The 19,665-nt window shown below is 44.9% G+C and overlaps 1 protein-coding gene across 1 annotated transcript in view; it reads right to left on the reverse strand.

Annotated features, from left to right (window-relative positions):
- The window catches only part of LOC147033341 (endosome/lysosome-associated apoptosis and autophagy regulator 1-like), a 218,341-nt gene that overhangs the window by 101,519 nt on the left and 97,157 nt on the right, over window positions 1–19,665 (reverse strand). The window contains exons 9-16 of the mRNA XM_085871570.1: window positions 19,373–19,553; window positions 16,428–16,556; window positions 12,734–12,827; window positions 12,402–12,501; window positions 11,684–11,821; window positions 11,309–11,566; window positions 7,958–8,119; window positions 6,762–6,927 (exon numbers count right to left, since the gene is read on the reverse strand). Coding sequence (XP_085727696.1) covers window positions 6,762–6,927; window positions 7,958–8,119; window positions 11,309–11,566; window positions 11,684–11,821; window positions 12,402–12,501; window positions 12,734–12,827; window positions 16,428–16,556; window positions 19,373–19,553 — 1,228 coding nt within the window. The remainder of the gene's footprint in view (window positions 1–6,761; window positions 6,928–7,957; window positions 8,120–11,308; window positions 11,567–11,683; window positions 11,822–12,401; window positions 12,502–12,733; window positions 12,828–16,427; window positions 16,557–19,372; window positions 19,554–19,665) is intronic.

The following is a 19,665-nucleotide window of genomic DNA, read 5'->3' on the forward strand; positions in this document are numbered from 1 at the left end:
GCTTGGGGGGTATGGAGGCCCTGGACCCCTTGTGGTAGCGTGAATCCCTAGTGCAATTGTCCTGGTGTGTGTGTGGTTAAAAGGTGCAAGTGCAGCGAGTGTATTGAAACATATGCATAGTGCGAGTGAAATGGCGTGCGTGAGTAAGATGGTGTGCGTGGAAATGGACAGACGGGTCCAGACAAGAGATGGGAACAGCGAGCCGAAAGGGCCGCTTGTAGCTGTTTCGAGAACCATGCCGGTTTCACGGGACATTGTGTGCGGGGCCCTTTCGGCAGGTAGCGAACGGCTCTCGCGCGCGCGTTTTCGTACAGGGAAGCAGGTGTGGGAACATCCCGCGTATGAAAAAGGCCGTCACGAGGACGGTTAAGATGGCGAGTGTTAGGTGGATTTGGAACACGCGGGTCCCCACGTGGACGCGTGTTCGGGACATTTCGTGCTGCCTATCGCGTGTTCTGTTTGCGGAGCACGCGGAGCGGGTTCCGGGTCGTTACGCGCGCGCCGGCTGCAGGCTCGGTGCGTGTGTGACGTCATCGGAGGGAATCTCGCGGCACGAATGCGGGACAAACAGCGCACGTCCCACGTGGGGAATTCCCCATGAGCGTGCGCTATTCGGAATTTGCGGAGTGACGTCATTGCCTCACGGAGCGGCCATAGCTGTTTTGGTGACCGTGCCGGATTCGCACAGCAGCGCGCACGGGGTCCGTGCTGTGCTTCACACGGCAGGCCGTGTGTGCGCCTGCGCAAGTGAAATCCGGTCCGGAAACGTCCGCGGTGGATACAATCCGACCCCGCAGACGGACAAAAGTAAGGCTGGGAATGTGAATTTGATTCGGACGGGTTCTCCGGGCGAGTGTCTTTGTAAAGCTCTGTGTGGCCTGCGCCGTGCATTCTGTTCGCGGAGTGTGCGAAGCGGCTTCCCCGACGCGTTACGCGTACCCCAGCTTGAGCGAGAGATCGCGCAGGTTTGGGGTGCGAATGACGTCATCGGAGATTCCGCGGCGCGGGTTACGGACGGGCAGAGCACATTTGCTCGCGTGGGGAACCCCTCGAAATGCGAGGCCTGCTTGGGATGTGCAGTGACGTCGTGGCTGCACAAATAGTTGGAATCCGGTAGAAGGGAATCCCTGCTGGATGTTACCGTCCGGGAAGGGACGCGAAACGCGAACAGCTGCCATGATGTCATGGAAAAGGAGCGCGGTTTGTGAATTGCTGTGCTGGTGCGCATAAGAAAAAAGAAGAGAAAAGCAAGCCTCGCCACTTCGAGTATACAGGATTCTCTGGGCAGAGGGTAGAAGACCCCCTTGCGAGAGGGCATAGGAAGTACTAGTGAGGGGGATGGGTTAGCGATAGTTAGAGTGGCTTCATGGGTCATTCCTCATGGAGCCCGTGGAATGGATTAGTTAGAGGGATTTCAGTTTAGATTTAGGAAATGGGAATTTTTGGGATTTTTGGAGACATGGACAGACTGGAAATGTGTAGTGGAGACGTAGTTTAGCTACGTAGAGTAAATGGAACGTGCATGAGTTTTAAGGGATTACGAGGGAGCACGAGTTAGTCAGGGGATTTAGTTGGAAGGATGGCAGTATAGAGTGTTGGTGCGAGTTGTGAAATGGAAAGTGTGTGAGGAATGAATGTGGGACAGCGGGTCGAAGTGTGTGAGTGGAGCGAATGTGGTATGCATGTTGCGATGACCGATTGGGGGGGAGGAGTGATTCCCACCCAAGAGACCCCGGGGTCAGTTTAATGTTAGTTAGTGGGTAGTTAAATTTACTAAAAGGAGGTCGTTTTGGTGTTGGTGTCGAGAGAAGGCACGAAACCCGTTTGGAGGGGTGCAAGAGTTCATGGACCGGCTAGGAGCGTGGCTGTGGAAAGATGAGTTTTGTTTAGTGGGCACCCCGGGCACCGGACTAGTGGGCCAGAGTAGGCCAAGGCCCAAGAGGGGCCGGGATAGTGTAGTGGGCACAGGCAAACCCTCGGAAAGGGACCTGGGGCATCAACACGCCACGTGGGCATCGGAGGGGGGCAATGACAGAGAAGGAAACCCCCTGCGCTTATAGGGAGCAGCTCGGCTCGGAGGCAGCCTGCGGGCCTGGGGGTGCCATGGTTAGAGTTCGGCAGAGGGGCAGTTCCTGCCAGTTGAGCCATGCTGCCCAGCCAGGAAATTGTGCAAGGGCATGAATGAAAATTTGAGGGCAAGGCCCAAATTTATAATGGACACCAACACAGATGACGGGAATCATGGTTTTTAGAACCGATAGTTTTAAAGTGAGGGGTTTTTGGAAAGCCCTGGGGTAGTTTCAGGTGTAATAAATGTTAGAGTAGTTAGGAGATGTACCCTTTCGCACCATCCATCCCTTCGCTCGGTGTCGGCCGCTGGACTCACCTTGGTAGATTGCTGAACTCTGAGGAGGCCATTCTGAGGCTTTGTTGGGCCTCGAGACAGGACGCTAGTTTCTCCCTATTCCCCTCTAAAAAGGATTTTAGGGGTTGGGAGTCGGCTAGGTGGACATGATAGGCTAGCCGGACAATGACGATAAAGGGGGGTTGGGAGCAGATTATAAAAGGGAAATAAAAATAAAGAGGGGCGAAATTTTGTTGTTTTGTGGCAAATTAAGGGAGTGGGAATGGATAGAGACAGGCAAAGGCGATAGAGTGGGGGGAGACAGTCGGCTCGGTCCGAGCCCGCCTTCAGAGCGGCCGGCACCACCGCACTCCCTCCAGACCTGATGGAACTACACCAGAGGCCGGCCAGCTTCACCTGCCGGCCTGTTGTGCTGCAGCCGCCTGTTCTGCATGGACTTGCCTTTTCATGCCTCGTTTGCCTGCCTCTGCCAAGACCCCATGCCTGCTAGCCCTTGTTTGCGTTTGCCCCCGTGTCCACTGTCCATCCATCATCATGTGCGCCAGGATCATCCGTTTTGCAAGGACTGCCCGTGCATCCATCATGTTCATTTGTTTTTGCGACCATCTCCATCCATTCCCCTGCACCAATGACTTCGCAATGACTTTTGCCTTTCCCCTTTCACAGATCACAGGTCCTGGGCCATGGTTAGTGTGATGTGATGGACAAGTTAAATGAAAATTGTTGATAAGTTGAACCCCACCTGCATGTTTGTTTTACACCGGCAATTTTAGTTAAGTTGTCCGAATGAGTCTGAGAGTTTGTTTTGTTAGTTACGCAGCGCATTAGGTTATTTATTTTTGGGACACGTATAAAGAAATGTCGCACTCAGGGATCCGAAGGTAAAACAAACTTACGGGAAAACTTACACGTGCTGATCACACGAAAATTTGACGACTCGGGACGAGTCTGTAAAAAGGGGAGGGGGTAGTGTTACGAATTTGGAATTCAATTGCACACAACATACAAGTTCCCTTAGTCAGCTATGTCGATAAGTGCTTGTTCCCTAGATAGCTCACCTTTGATTGTTTAATGGGCCGAAATCGATTAAGTGCGCTGCGCGATTCAATTTAAGTTAGGGAGCGATCATAACACAATGGAGATGCCCCTCCCATCTTCTGCGAAGAGGAAGAAGAGCCCTCCCGTCCCGTGATGCATGATGTCAACAACTCCCTCCCACCCGTGATTGAACGGGGGATGGATCAAGAGGGCATGAGTCATGTCAGGAGCGGGGGAGGGGGCGGATAGGAATAAAAAAGGGATACTCTGCTTTGTTCGGGCTGGCTTTTCAGTAGAGCTTCGGCTTCTGCTTTGGCTTGGCTTGTGTTAGGGAGGAGGCTTTTTGAAGGCTTTTTGATGGCTTTCTGCTTTGGCTTGGCTTTTAGTAAGCTTTTTGCTTCGGCTTGGCTTTTAGTCGGCCTTTGGGCTCTGGCTTAGTTCGTCGAAGAGAGAGGCTTTGTTCATCGGCAGAGAGTTGAGCTGGTTGCTCGGCTCGGAGTTCTTGGTCCTCGCTTTGTTCATCGGAAGAGAGTTGAGCTGGTTGCTCGGCTGGAGCTGCTGGTGGTGGCTTCTTGCTCTTGATTCGTGTTGTGAGAGGCTTTGTTCATCAGAAGAGAGTTGAGCTGGTTGCTCTGCTGGCTCTTCTTGGTTCGTGCAGCTCTTTGTTCTCCGCTTGGTTCCCGGCTTGGTGCGACTCATCAGCCTCATCTTGGAGGTGGTTCTTTGAGATAGCGACGCATCGACGGGAAGGATCAGCGCCTCGACTGACCAGCATGTGTTCAGAATCGCGAGAGGATTCACTGGAGCTCGGGAAGGATCGCGGCTCATGGCGATTGGATCCAGCTCGCTCTCGCTGGAGCCCGGGTCCCAACAGGTTGAAGACTACACGAGGTGGAGAGGTTCGAGATAGGTTCTGGGTTTCAGCTCATCTGTCCCTCCGAGCTGGAGTCCATTATTAAAGGCATCAGCCACCATTTCTTGGGTGTGTGTGTGCGTACGTGTGTCCGTGGGCTCGTCTTATAAGTAGGAAACTGTTAAGTGCTTTGTGTGCTGTAAATGATTGCATTGCATTTCGTATAGTCAGTATAGTTCTGCTCCGACGTGCTTCCCCAGTTCCCCATTATTAGTAATTAATACCCCAATTGTTAAATGTTTTCAGCTCGTCGCGTCGATTCTTTCATTGACAGCATTTCGTGTGTTGGGAGTTAGCCGTTGGTTTGCCGTAAAAGGGAGACATTCGGACCGATGGTACTTGGGGATTAAGCCGCTCAGAATCGCGCACGGGACAGGCTCGCTTAAGCGGCTTGTTCCGTACGAGTTCAGTCGAGGGTGGAATACCCAGGTAGTTGGATCACGTGGGTATTTAGGTAAATTGAAGATTGGCAAATCGACCCTACCCCACGTGTTCTGCCCGTTGGCGTATTTCGGTTCTTGCACAAGGACCCATCGGCCTCAGAGTTATCCGGGCAGTGATCTATATTCTGGGCGATCGGTTAGGCCGACGAGACTTGCAGCTCCGTCAGAGCGGTCGGTTCGCGGACGACCACGGACACTGTAAAAAAAAAAAATATATATATATATATATATATATATATATATATATATATATATATATATATATATATATATATATATATATATATATATATATATATATATATATATATATATATATATATATATATATATATATATATATGGGAAACCTGTCATCACTGGTCTGTTCTGTGGTAGGCATGTGATAGCACTGGACCAATCATATTCGGTGATGTACCTCGGGCTGCATAGCTAATACTTAGCAGCCTTGGCTTCACTTTTTAACCCCACTAATTTTTGCTCAATCATTCGTGATAGTGAGCTAAGGCCTAAGTCACATTTGCTCTACAGCGAAGATACGGTGGCCGTACGCCCTCTGAATTGACAAACGTGCGGCGGCCGCAGTTTCTGAGGTGGCCTCAGGGTGGCCCTATGCCGTATGGCTATATTTTACAGTCCGTAAGGTCGCCGTGGAATTATAACGCGGAGTTATAACTTTTTTAATGTCTACGTTCGCCGTAGCAATTAGACAAGCCGAAACAAAAGAAATGGTAAAAAAAAAATTAACCGATTCATTACCGTCCGTCTGGCTGCACGTTCGCCTTAGGGCCCCCTACAGTTGCTTTGCGGACACCTTGAGGCGACCTTGCGTCTGCCTTGAAAATTATATGGCCGCCGCAGTGCCCCCTTTAGGTTACCGTGCGACATCAAATCAAAGACCGTACGGCAACCCCACGTTTTCGGTCTCCACAATTTCTAAGACCTAAAGCCTAAGTCACATTTGCTCTACGGCGAGGATACGGCGGCAGTACGCCCTCTGAATTTACAGAAACGTGCGGCGGCCGCAGAGTTTCTGCGGTGGCCTCAGGGTGGCCCTACGCCGTTTGACTATATTTTACAGGCCGTAATGTCGCCGTGGAATTATAACGCGGAGTTATAACTTTTTTCATTTCTACGTTCGCCGTAGCAATTCGACAAGCCGAAAAAAAAACTGGTAAAAAAAATAAAATAAATTAACCCATTCGTTAACGTCCATCTGGCTGCACGTTCGCCTTAGGGCCCCCCTGCGGTCCCCCTGCGGTCGCCTTGTGGGCACCTTGAGTCTGCCTTGAAAATTCTATGGCCGCCGCAGGAACGCCCTAAGGTCACCGTGCGACATCAAATCAAAGACCGTATGGCAACCCCACATTTTCGGTCTCCACAATTTATAAATACGCCGTGCAGCTCCCCAAAAAATAAAAACACATGTGACTGTTACATTGTGTGACTGGAAATACTGCGGCTGCCGTATAATTGCTAATGCCCGTAGATTTTGGAGACCCCACGGCGGCCGTGGCAAATGTGACTTAGGCCTAAATACGCCGTGCGGCTCCCCGAAAAATAAAAACATCAAATGTGACTGCTGCATTGTGTGACCATGGAAATACTGCGGCCGCCGTATAATTGCTAGCGACCATAGATTTTGGAGACCCCACGGCCGCCTTGGCAAATGTGACCTTGGCCTAAACAGTATTGCGATCCAGAGTCGTCTATACCAGGTACAATATAGCTGAGTTTCGTGGACTGTTGACACTTCGTCTAGGAGGAGATAAACACTTCGCTCCATTATAGTATAGATGTATTTGTCTGTCAACGTCCATGTCCATTTATCTGTGCACCCTCTGTCACAGTTGTTTTGTCATCTGCATCTGGACTTCTTTTCTTTTTCTTTTTAACATCTGACAATCACATGAGATAATTATAAGCTACATATTCCAGATGGGAATTTTGACCACAGACATTCAAGATAACACCACCAGCCAAGCATTGTGAAAAAAGTTACCAACAAGCCAATCAGCCAGGATGATGGCTTGGGATGACAACGTAACACTGTGCAAATCCGAAAGGATGACGTTGGAGCGACAGATGAGGCCTCGTGAGATGCCTTCAGAGCCAGAGTCTGTCGACAGCAAAGTGATGTTGTCTACACATGATGCAAGTGCATTTCCCTATAAAAACAAACAACAACAACAAAAAAACAGTTGGCAATAACTATCTTTGCTTTCACGGAGAGGATTTTTCTCAAAATGGATGAAGATGAACATAAATCAGATTATGGGTTTGTGGCAACGACACACACACACACACACACACACACACACACACACACACACACACACACACACACACACACACACACACACACACACACACACACACACACACGCACGCACGCACGCACGCACGCGCACGCACGCAAAAATGGTGATGGAAATGAAAAATTAAAAAGTTATCCTTGAATTGCAAAATACAAACTCAATGTCACCATGGTTTGATCAATATTGTATGGCTTCTTTTTTCTGTTAATCAGTAGAGATAAACTTTTCAACAAACCCTCATCAACCTGATTGCTAAAATACACAAGTCAACACGTCATGCATCCCACCACCCCCTCCCCCCTCCCCCGCTCCAAAACCTCCAAGCCCACCTCCATCCAAATTTCCCGTTTTTCCTCCTCCTCATTCCTCCCCACACCAATTGTTTGTCCAAGTCTCCCTCTACTTTGTCCTTCAACTCTGCTGTTGGTGTTTTCCCCCCTTATCACCATCTCTCTACTGTTTCTTTTGTCCTGTTGAATAGCGAGATCCATTCAGTGTTTCGCTCTTCCACGAGCCGAGACTGTATACAAAATAAAGAAATAAAAATGTATAATTAACAGCATGCTTAGTTCAATATCTTGATGACAATGGATGAAATCAACTGAATGTAGATTGAGGAATGCAAACTGCCATGTGACATTAACCCTTCATCGGAGCAAAAGTGCTTTCCAATTGCTGTTCATCATGCCCTGTTTTTATACAGTCAAAGTCAAGGATAGGGAGAAGCTATTAAAAAAACAAAAACATCACATTACCTATGAAAACTTACCAAACCCTGAAGGCAATATTCAAAGTTCAAAAAGTGCATTCATGATTTTGAAGAGCAACTGGCAGATCCCATCAATTCCAAATGAGATTAAATGGCAACATGCATACCAACCTGTTGTCCACAGATGCTAAAGTTGAATGAATGAAAGTACTTTTTGCCCCATGGAGTAAAGTTGGGACCTATTAGTTTGGTGTGGAGGCCAGCAAGTTCAATGTAGTTGAAGCTGAAGTGTTCCTGGGCGTAGGAGCAGTCACTGAAGCAAGTCGAATGGTCCTGAAACAGATGGCTCCAAATCAACCATGGTTTTATCTCTCAAATGTATGCTTAAAGCAGCGAGTTGTTTGTAATCATCAAAGGTCAAAATCTGAGATTCTACATTTTGCTCCTCAAAGGATTACAATAGAAATGCCGAAGGAGCAAACAACCAAGAATAACATCTTGAATTCCCAACTTGAGTGAGTCTCAGCACAACTTGCAGTTTGTACAAGCTCCATAGAGCTCGCAAAACCAGCAGTTCCCGGGCATCAGATCAACCAGGCAAACACTCGGTGGCAACATACACATGCTGCATCCCATGAATCCTCCACCACACTTCCCTTCACAACGGCCTGCAGGAACCTCAAGATCATCTAAACTATTTGATTAATTAATTATATTTTTACCCTTTTGCTTTTGTGTCTGAGGTCATTGAATTAACATTTCAACCAAAAACAATTAACCCTACTCAACACTCCTGTTACACATTCCAGGGCACTGACCTGCTGCCCTTTAAAGGTCAACTTGAAGCAAGCTTCATGTAGAGTACCCCATACAAAAACAACGAAACTCGTGAGATCTTGTTTTTTTTTTAGCAACTGTCTTTTGAGCTCTGGAATTTGTTTTAAAAAGTTTCCATCTTTGTATGCTGTTTGCATTGTTGGGCCCTTATATTTATTCTGGTACGACACAGCAGTAAAAGTTGCACACGATTTAACTGATATATATATATATATATATATATATATATATATATATATATATATATATATATATATATATATATATATATATATATATATATATATATATTTATTTGTTTTCCCACGACTCTCTTTACCTTCTGACCAGTTTCCTTTCACTATGCCCATTCCACCTCCAATTCTTTAACCTCCACAATATCCTCCTTTCGATATTAAAAAAAGAAGTTAATAAACAAATGAAACTTGTTGGGGGTAGAGCTAGCTCTGTCACGCATTGCTGTGTTCTGGCCTGACAGGATGGCCGAGAGGGACGAACACTTGCCGCTATAAGCTGTCTGGCATGGGTTTGAATCCCAACTCAGCTATAAACTCTCATCCCAGTGTTACACAGGCATGGTGATTCAGCGATGTGTATGTCGTCCCTTGGATGGACGTTAAACGGACATCCTGTCTGCCAGCATTTATTGGTGGACGTCAAAGATCCCATGGTGTACTTCATGAAGAGTATGCGCGCTATCACCGGTACCATAGAGAAAATTAAAAATTCCTGCCATAAACGGCAGAGGGTATTGCATCAGTGGCACAACCGCACCCTCAGCTAATGATGCTTCCCCTTGCCTTGTGCTGCATACGAATGAAGAATAATTGGAACGTTCTGGTAGTTTGCCAGATTTAAGTTACCCGATCAGCTCAAACTGATTCAGACATATGCTACAAACATTATGATGCTACGATGGCACTTCATTGTCCTCTTCAAATGATAACGCGGTCTGTATCTTGCACAAATATTGAGTGACTGCAGTGCAAACCCATTGTGGTCGCCGCTTTTTGCAAAGCCAATAATATATCGTGCAATTCTCTACCCAGCAGCAGAATGGCCTTGCCATTTAAATTTTACTATGGATTCTTTTTACAGGATCGAAGTAAGGCTCATGAAGGAACTATTGTGAAACATACAGTGCTATAGAAAGTCTACACCCCCTTTTAAAATTTTCACCTTTTGTTTCCTTATAGCCTGGAATTAAATTGCATTAAATCAGACTTTTAACACCTTTATTTACATATATCTTGGTTGGATAAGTGTCCACCCCCCCCCATAACAGCAATTGTAAAATAGCTCAGGTGTAACCAATCACCGTCAAAATCCCCCACCAAATTAATTGGCTTCCACCCGTGTTAAATTGCAGCGATTCTGATTATTTCAGGTTAAATCAGCTCTTCCTTTAAGTTTCCTTTGGTGAGTAGTGCATTTCACAGCAATGATTAAACAATGAGCACCAAGGAGCTTTCAAAAGACCTCCGGGATAAAGTTGTGGAAAGGCACAGATCAGGGGATGGGTATAAAAATATTTCAAAGGCCTTGACTATCCCATGGAGCACAGTCAATACGATCATTAAGAAGTGGAAGGTGTATGGTACCATCAAGACCCTGCCTAGATCAGGCTGTCCTCCAAACTGGATGACCAATCAAGGAGGAGACTGATCAGAGAGACCACCAAGAGGCCAATGGCAACTTTGAAAGAGCTACATGTCTTGATGGCAAAGACTGGTCACTGTGTGCATGTGACAACAATATTCCAAGCACTCACACCAGTCTGGCCTGAATGGTCATGTGGCAAGAAGGAAGTAATTACGCAAAAAAGCCCACCTAGAGTCCCATTTGAGGTATTTAAAAAACACGGGATTTTCTGAAGCCATGTGGCAAAAGGTTTTGTGGTCTGACACCAAGATGGAGCTTTTTGGCCTCAATACAAAATGGTACATTTGGCGCAAACACACCTTTGGCGCAAACATACCTTCATTTGGCGCAAACATACCTTCATAGCACATCATCCAAAGAACGCCATCACTACTGTGAAGCATGGTGGTGGCAGCATCATGTTATGGGGATGTTTCTCATCAGCAGGGACTGGGGCTCTTGTCAGGATAGAAGGGAAATGGATGGAGAAAAACCTGGCAAATATTGCCCAATCAAGGTGCAAAGTTGGAAGAGACCTATCCCAACAGACTAACAGCTGTAATTGCTGTAATTGCTGTCACAGGTGCTTCCACCAAGTATTAACTCAGCGGGGGTGGACACTTATCCAAGCAACATATTCTAATTTTGTATTTTTAAGTAATTTTCTGAAATTTGTTTCTCACTTGGAAGTTGTGAGTTGCACTGTGTAAATAAAGGTGGAAAAAGCCTGATTTAATGCAATTTCATTCCAGGCTATAAGGCAACAAAAGGTGAAAAATTTGAAAGGCGGTGTAGACTTTCAATCGGCACTGTCCAAAAATCGAAATTTTTCTCCAGTGAGATGGTTTCTTCCATTTCGATGCATCGTAAGCACAGATGTCCATCTGTCATGAAATTTTGCTCTCAGTTTCGATCTTCCATGAGTATTGACATCTTTATTAAAATAAAAATTAAGGTGTGTGAAAGAGTTTGGCCTTCAAATAATTAGTTAATATATCCAGTTCAATTACACAGGACAAAGGCTCTTTCAAAGACAACACTTACAGCACTGCTTTTGGTGCCCAGCCCACAAGGCTGGCAAGCCACAATACCACCGGCAAGGTGATTTGTCAAGTGTGTGCCTGAAGGGCAAGGTAGGCAAAACCGAGAGCTCGAGTCAATGTAGTGGCCGGATGGACATGGCACACAAGAACGTGTATCCACATCGAGCGCACACGATTTGCAGTAGGATGCCACCCCATCCAGAACATTGGTTACATTGATGAAGAAAATCTTTGCGACATCAGAGACGTGCTTTCTCGTCTGCAAAGGAATACACCCAATTTGTTAAACTCTTCAATTTACACCTGCACACATTGCAATAGCATCTTGGACACAAAGTACAAATATGATTTGTTTCTTAAATCCCTTGTTCCTCACATCGTTTGTTGGACTCGAGCGCTGAAAGGCCCAGCTGAAGATGGTCGTTGCATTGGTGCTCAAGCTGTACTTGAATGACTGCTTCTCATTCGAACCATGCCAAGTTTGTACCAACTTGGAAACCTGCTTTCCAATATCCTATAAACAATGTGCAAGAGAATTAAAATCAAAGATTACAGTATGCATTAAAATGAAGAAAGTCATATCAATTGTCATTTTTATGAGTAGTCTCAGAAACTCCATCTCAGAAACGCTGGAAGAGCCAAAGTGGGGAAGAAAAGGTAACTCTCAAAACCAGGAAACAAATAATTTGTCTCGCATACTGTATATTGAAAAATCTACGAGAACTTCAGGGGTAACATGATAGCTCGTTTGGTATCATGTACATTGTTGAGCTTACTAATCTGGGATCGACGAGTAACGATGTTTGACTTGAATGCAAACTTCTCTTCTGGTGAAGTGCCAGAGGGCATCTCAAAAGCACCAGTCACTTCAGAATAAGCACGGAATCAGTAACAGATTTTAGTAACAATTACCGGGTCTCTCAAGGCAAAGTGTACTTATTTCATATAGTACCAGAAGGCCACATTAACTCTGCCAGTACTTAGAATTCGATTTACAAGAGCAATTACAGGAGGATTTTTGTGCAACTTAATTTGAGCTTTTCAAATAAAAACATTTTAAAAATTCCATCTTGATAAACGAAAGCACCACTCACCAGCATGAAGAAGAAATCACAATCTTCACTGCAGATCGTTTCGAATACAAAGGTGATGGTACCAACCACCTGCCCTTCACGATAGTCCAACTCTGGAACACTGGATTCAAATCAATGTCCAGTCAATGCAATTATATTTGCTCGAGTCAATGGTGCAAAATTGCATTGTGTTCAAATCTCATCACGTTTTCTGTTTACCTTCTTTAAATTACAAATCTCCATTGACCTCTCCGATTGCTTTCAAAGAACGTTTGGCTCTTGAAAGGCCGTTTTTGAATTATTTTTCAGTGCTCCTCAGTTTCATAGGGAGTAAAAATAAATAAGTTACTGACCTAAAACCAGGAACCTCCAGTGAGAGAATGAGATAGTCGTCATCAGCACTTCCTACGCTGGTAAAGATGTTATCGTCAGCAAGATTCCAGCCATCTGCACACACAGGAGAGAATAGAGCAATGCACAGGTAAGGAAATGTAAGGTGTTGACCGAAGTCAGATGACCTGAATGCTCCTCTTTCATGGGCTTCTACCACACCGCTGGAATCCCTAGATCAACTGTTATTGATCGCTAAGCCTCAGCAAGCTGGTACCAATTTTGCTGACCTTGAAAGGATTACAGGTTGAGTCAACTCCTCTGGTGTTATTTTGGCACAGCTGGGGTTTGAACTCAAGACCCTGAGATAACTAGCAAAACCACGTTAACCGTTAATCGACTGTCATACATAATCATACTCACACTACACCAAACTCTTATCTTATTCTTCCACTGGATTGCATTCAGTCTAAGACATCAAACACCTCAACTTTTTCGTTTGGTGGGACTGGATCACATTTCCTTAATCGGTTCAAATACAATTAATCTTTTTAAGCTTGGTGTTGGCTTAATGGCTGAGGTGGCTTCAGATCTTAGGGTCTTGAGTTCGAGCCCCAGTCATGCAGTTATATAGTATCAGCCCATCATCCTTCTGAGGTCGGCAAAATGAGTACCGGCTTACTGGTAACAAGGGGCACTGCATCAGAAGCACAGCTGCACTCCCACAACCACAGATTGCATCTGAAATGATGACCTCCAACTTTGATTTTGTTAATATACCCAACCATCTTTCTTGCTCGTTTCAGTTTTTCCTCACATCTTTTGCCGTTCGTCAAACTTTCCATCAGCTCTGCCTTGCTCTTCCGTGGCAGAAGAATCTGGAGATATATTTAAACTGGAATTACATAGGTACCTGGAAGCCTTGTGGAGAGAGGGCTGCATGGGCATTGGCCAGACTGGGAATTATAAGTATAACTTGGTGAATGATATTGTTGCGGTTTTGGAAGACCCCGGGTAGTTAATCCAACACATAAAGAAACCCTGGAGCTTATACATCTCCGCAGTCGTTTTATTTAGTTGTATTACCTCTCCCCTTGTATCAGTGGAAGGGAAAGATGTGTTGTGAATGTCGTGAGAACAATCCCGATTGTGCTCTTCCTCATACCACATACTCAAACGTCATTCTCATACCACATTCTCAAGACACTTGCCAAATGCAACTCCATTTCACCAGTGCTTCAATCATCAAAGCGGCAATTCCAGCGCTCCGTTCATTTAAACGAGGTTCCAATCAAGCAGGTGGGCATTCGCACGAGCATTGGACGCATCGTACAACCCTGAACCAGCAGCCTTGCCCATTGTGCTTCAAGGCCGAATCGTCCTTGAAGCACAATGGGAAAGGATTCAAGAACAGATTAATCACTGAGGCCGTGGGGTCTCCAAAATCTACGGCCACGAGCAATTATACGGCGGCCGCAGTATTTCCACGGTCACACAATGTCGCAGTAAGATATGTTTTTATTTTTCGGGAAGCCGCACGGTGTATTTAGAAATTGTGGAGACCGAAAACGGGGGGGGGGGGGGTGCCATACAGTCTTTGATTTGATGTTGCACGGTGACCTTAGGGCGTCCCTGCGGAGGCCATAGAATTTTCAAGGCAGATGCAAGGTAGCCTCAATGTGCCCGCAAGGCAACCGCAGGGGGGCCCTAAGGTGAACGTGCGGCCAGACAGACAGTAACGAGTCGGAAAATATACCAGTTCTTTTTTTACTGAAATAAAAATATAATAGTTCGGAATATACCAGTACTGTGGTCCCCCCAGAATCCAAATTGAATTTGTTCCAGGAGGCTGTTCGGATTGCAAAAAGTTCGATTCCCAAACTATTTTCCCAATAAGAAATAATGGAGTGAATTAATCTGTTCCTGGACCCCAAGAAAACCCACTTTCCACTGAAATTCCCCATGTTTAAGGTAAAATAAGATGAGTGAATGACCTTCGGTGGCGGTGTATTGTATGGAAACTGGTACAATCACCAATCCAAAGGTCCACACAGGATTGTGCTCCGGCCTGGGTTCTGATCGCTCGCGCACTCTGCGAGCGCTGCCCCCAGGGCAGCTCAAACATGATGCCCCCAGAACCACAATCACTTTCATCAAACGCATCAGGCAGGTAATCATGGATATTCCAAATTATAACCGGGTTTTTCTGTGAAAAACCTAACAAATCCTTGCCCGACAGTCCGTCACACCACGTGATCGGATTGCTTTTTTGTTATTAATTAAAACAAGATGATTAAAAAAAAACAAAAAAACAGCACAAATCAAGGTGAAAACACGAGGTAAAGTAGCGATCGACACACGAGAGATGCTTTCACGAGTACTTCCACCGACGAACTGAATGAACAAAGCGCGAAGATGCGGGTCGAACAGGTGGGGGAGACACGTGAACAAACATGAACACTTCGTTGTGTTCGGTTTTTTTAGATGTATTCGGTTTTTAGGGCAAAATTCATTTTTCATTGATAAGAGACTACGGCAGCCGCACGAATAACGCAAGCCCACCGTACGGTCGACGTGGAACACAACTATGTCACAACTACGGCATGTCGAATTGCGACGGCCAACGTAGAAATGAAAAACGTTACAACTCCGCATTATAATTCCACGGAGACCCCCTACGGCCTGTAAAAGATAGCCAAACGGCGTAGGGCCACTCTGAGGCCACCGCAGAAACTCTGCGGCCGCCGCACGTTTCTGTCAATTCAGAGGTCGTACGGCCGCCGTATCCTCGCCGTAGAGCAAATGTGACTTAGGCCTTAGTACATGTATTTAAAGGGGATTTATTGTTCTGGTTTATGAACATCCAGCTTACAAATATATTTCAAGTACACATTGTGTTCAGAAACTGGGGGACTGCCTGCATGTGTAGTGATTGTGATGTCCATGAAGGTCTCTTCAAAAAGTGAGTGTGCTGTCAACGTTTGTTCATGCAGATCTTACAATCCTCTTCATCCCCCAAAACACAAAATGTTTTTTCATTATAATTTTAAAAGAAACCCTGGTGATGTCCCTGTGCCTTCTCCATAGTTCTCTTCCTCTCTTCCCTGCTCTTCTTCCTCCATCCTGAATTAAATTAGGTAAATGGTAAAGACTATGTTGTCTCATCAATGATGAATAGTGATCCATTAAATTAATGGGTTGGGGAGAAAACACAGGCATGATGGGTTATAAATGTCCTACTCCTAAATCAAAATTTACTTCTATTTTGTTATACCAGCAAAGAACCTGTCTTTTGCAGAAGGTTCAATTCGCCCATTTTTATGACGTCAATGGTGTATTTTATCAAGACATGTAATACCGGCTACCAAAATGTGGTGCGATACGATACACATTCACCGAGAGAGAATTGAGGCCCTTCCCCAACCACGAACCCTGGCGACTGCTTTTTACCCCCGAAAACATTCCAGAGTGTACATGGTGCAGAAGCAAAACACAAGCCAAGCTCCCGCGGCAATTTCCGAGAGCTGCTGACCCATGTCTTTTCACCAATGGACACAGCGGATATGCCATCAATTTAAAGGACCAGAGTAAAACAACATTTTTAATAAAACATTTTTATGGAGGTTGCAGAAATGCTCGACCATCAGACACTGCAGACTGTGAGAACTCAGCATGCAGTATTAAAGCAAATCTGTTTTATGAATGTAAATAACTCACCATCCACACTTCGGCAATGATTTGTGTGGATATTGAAGCAGGTCATCTGCATCACATCCGGCAAGGTGTTCCACCATTTGAACTCATACCCGTGGATTGGTTCCGTGCCTGCCGGACACTGCTGGCACTCTGGCATTTGGGGCAACAATGTGAAGAAAAAAAAAACTTTCGTCCATTATAATGAATAAACAGTCAATTATATGCACATATATACCACAATAGAATGTCTATAATAAAACTATTCAAAAACACAAAAGGCAATAAAAATGTTATTCAAACAAAACCATCTATCACTTTTTTTGTTTACAGAGTCTAAGGTTCATAGAGGAGCCGTAACACAAAGCATGTGCATGCACGCACAAGCGACGAAAGGTATCCAGATCCACTGTGCTCAGGGTAAGTGATGTCAGGTGACATCACTTCCCAGTATACTGAGGGTATACGCAACTCCAGCTTTGATGACGTCACTTTTCTCTCTGCACTAACGGGGCAATTGAGGCGTTTTCTCCTCCCTATGAATGCCAAACCACATGGCTTATCTGTGCAAAACAGATGCTGAGCTCCAAGCGAGGAAGCAGCACATATCATTTGTAAAGATGGTTCGTATGACTTGGCTAGGGTCAGAATCAAACTGAAGTGTTCCTGTTTTTGTGGAACTCTTCCTACAAGTCCCCACCTCTGCCCCATTCTCCTCTTTTGCTCTGGCCTGAAACGCCAGTTTTACCTTTTATTCAAAGGGGGATCAACCACCATTTATGGTATTTTTAAAATCTATTCTTACTTCCTTTGCCATACATGCAGATTGCTATTTGTGTGCTGAAATTAGAGATTTCTTCTTGCTCACAATGAAACCGCCTCCCCCGAACTCAGAGTGGATGATCTAACCATTATACCACCGAGTTTGGTGAAACAAAGGGCAACAATGTGAAAAATGATAATGTGATAAGCCAAGTACCATGATAATGAATTTCTCAAGTCTGAAGTTTTTGTATTTTTCAACCCATAATGCTATACACAGGGGTGACTAGAAGGGCAGCCAGTAGAGCGCATATCTTCGACAGGCTGATTATTTACCGTTTTGTATTACCACTGATAGGCCGGATCTGATTTTGGACCTGAACTAAACTTTAATCGGCATGTTCTTGTCACCAAAATTGAATCAATCAAATTTTTATTTAATTCTCGTATCTGTATTCGGATCCTAAATAAAATCGAATCAGTTCGTCCTTGTCACACACCCAACTTGTCCACCAAGTTTTTTCCGAATCAGTCCATAACCTTTTGAGATATCGTGCTATATCTCGTTTTTAGCCCAAACACTCAATGGTGAAGAATCACTGAAATTCTCAGATCCGGATCCACATCAGGTTCTTCTCCAAAATCAAAGCAATTCTTGTCACACACCCAACCTATCCACAAAGTTTCATCCAAATCTGTCTGCAACTTTTTGAGACATCATGCATGCTGTATATTGATTGTTTCTTGGATCTATTTCTCAATGGTGAAGCATTACTTAAAAAAAATTATAGTATCCGGACTTGGATCTTCACCAAAATCTAAACAATTCATACTTGTTACACATCGAACATCTCCACCAAATTTCGTCTAAATCCGTCAACAACTTGAGATATCCTGCTCACTGACAAACAAGCAAAGAAACAAAGACAGAGAGGTGAAAACATAACCTCTGTCCACCTTCAGTGGGGGAGGTAATAATCAAATGAATGCAACTTTTATTGGTTCACGAGTCAGTAAGTGACCACTATATTCGTTATGGGTGTGTCTGTCTGTCTGTCTCGAGCATAGCTCCGTGGGTTTTGATCCGATCCTGATAAAATTTGGGTGGGAGGTTTATACCATGATCTAGTTGTGTTTTCCTGAGAATGGGTGTACTGCGCCCATTATGGGCAGAGCCACGCCCAAAAAACATGTTTTTAGGGGGTAGCCGGTTTCAAGTTACGTCTTCTCCGAGGGGGTTTGTCGAATCTGGCAGAGATTTCGGTATTTGTTTAGCCCAATGGCACCTGCATAGCCCCACGGAGCTCGAGTTTTCATTTTCATCCCAAGGTCAAGGTCACAAGGTCACGAACTTAGAAAATGTCAAAAAAAAAAATCAATAAATTGGGCATCGAGCTCCTAGGGTTTTCAACTGTTTCGAATGAAAGTTGGTATGCAAGTAGTGCTCTTCGAGTACTACAACTTTCATCATTTAAGTTTTTCCCGATTCCCGCCATAAAAAATTTAAAAGGCGAACTACGTTTAGGATTTCGCAATTTGTGGTCAATTTGTAGTGTTCTTCGATTACTACAACTTTCATCATTTACGTTTTTCCCGATTCCCACCAGTTTTTCCGTGGCCTGTTTCTAATGAAAGTTGGTCTGCAAGTAGTGCTCTCCGAGTACTAAAACTTTCATCATTTAAGTTTTTCCCGATTTGCACCATAAAAAAAAATAACAAAGGCAAACTACGTTTAGGATTTCGCAATTCGTGGTCGATTTGTAGTGCTCTGCGATTACTACAACTTTCATCACTTACGTTTTTCTCAATTCCCGCCAGTTTGCCCGTGGCGTCCCCTCGAAGGTCAAAAAATAAAAAAGGCGAACCGTGTACATTGCTCGTGAACCATCGCTGTCTCCAGACTTGTCATTAATAAAATTAGTGTGCTCGACTCTAAAACAAGGAATTTTAAATGAAGTACCAATTCTATGTTTGAACTCTACTTCACTGCCGAATGGTGACGTGCAATGCACCGCAAATCTAGAGCAATGTCCTTTCTCTTTTACCAATACATGTGAACTGCACTTAAACCAGAGCTCTATATTTGGGCAGACAGATTATTCTCTACCCAATGACTGCACGGAGCCTAATAAAGAGGAAAGAGGAAAGGGGAAACACATTTGTCAACGATTATGATCCAAACACAAGTGGGGATAAATCCAACATACCAGACGTGCCATCAGAGAACGAATCCTTCGGGCAAGGAATGCAGACCGAGTCATTGTTTTTGAAGAAGCCAGGATTACATGGGGGGCACTGCTGCTTTTCCCCCGACGCAGGAAGAGTGACAGCTCCCTCCAAATGCTCCCGGCAGAACTTGGGCTTGACCCAGCGGTATGTCAGTTGCGTCTGACCATGTAAGGCACATCAGATGTCGATACTTTAATAGCTTCCAAAGTAAAACTTGTGTCGTAATATATTCAGTTTTCTCACAAATATTTAACAAACGCATTTGAGATAT

This window comes from Eptatretus burgeri, chromosome 2 (assembly GCF_056783735.1).
Source record: "Eptatretus burgeri isolate ZD-2024b chromosome 2, Ebu_testis_v1, whole genome shotgun sequence".
Classification (NCBI taxonomy): domain Eukaryota; kingdom Metazoa; phylum Chordata; class Myxini; order Myxiniformes; family Myxinidae; genus Eptatretus; species Eptatretus burgeri.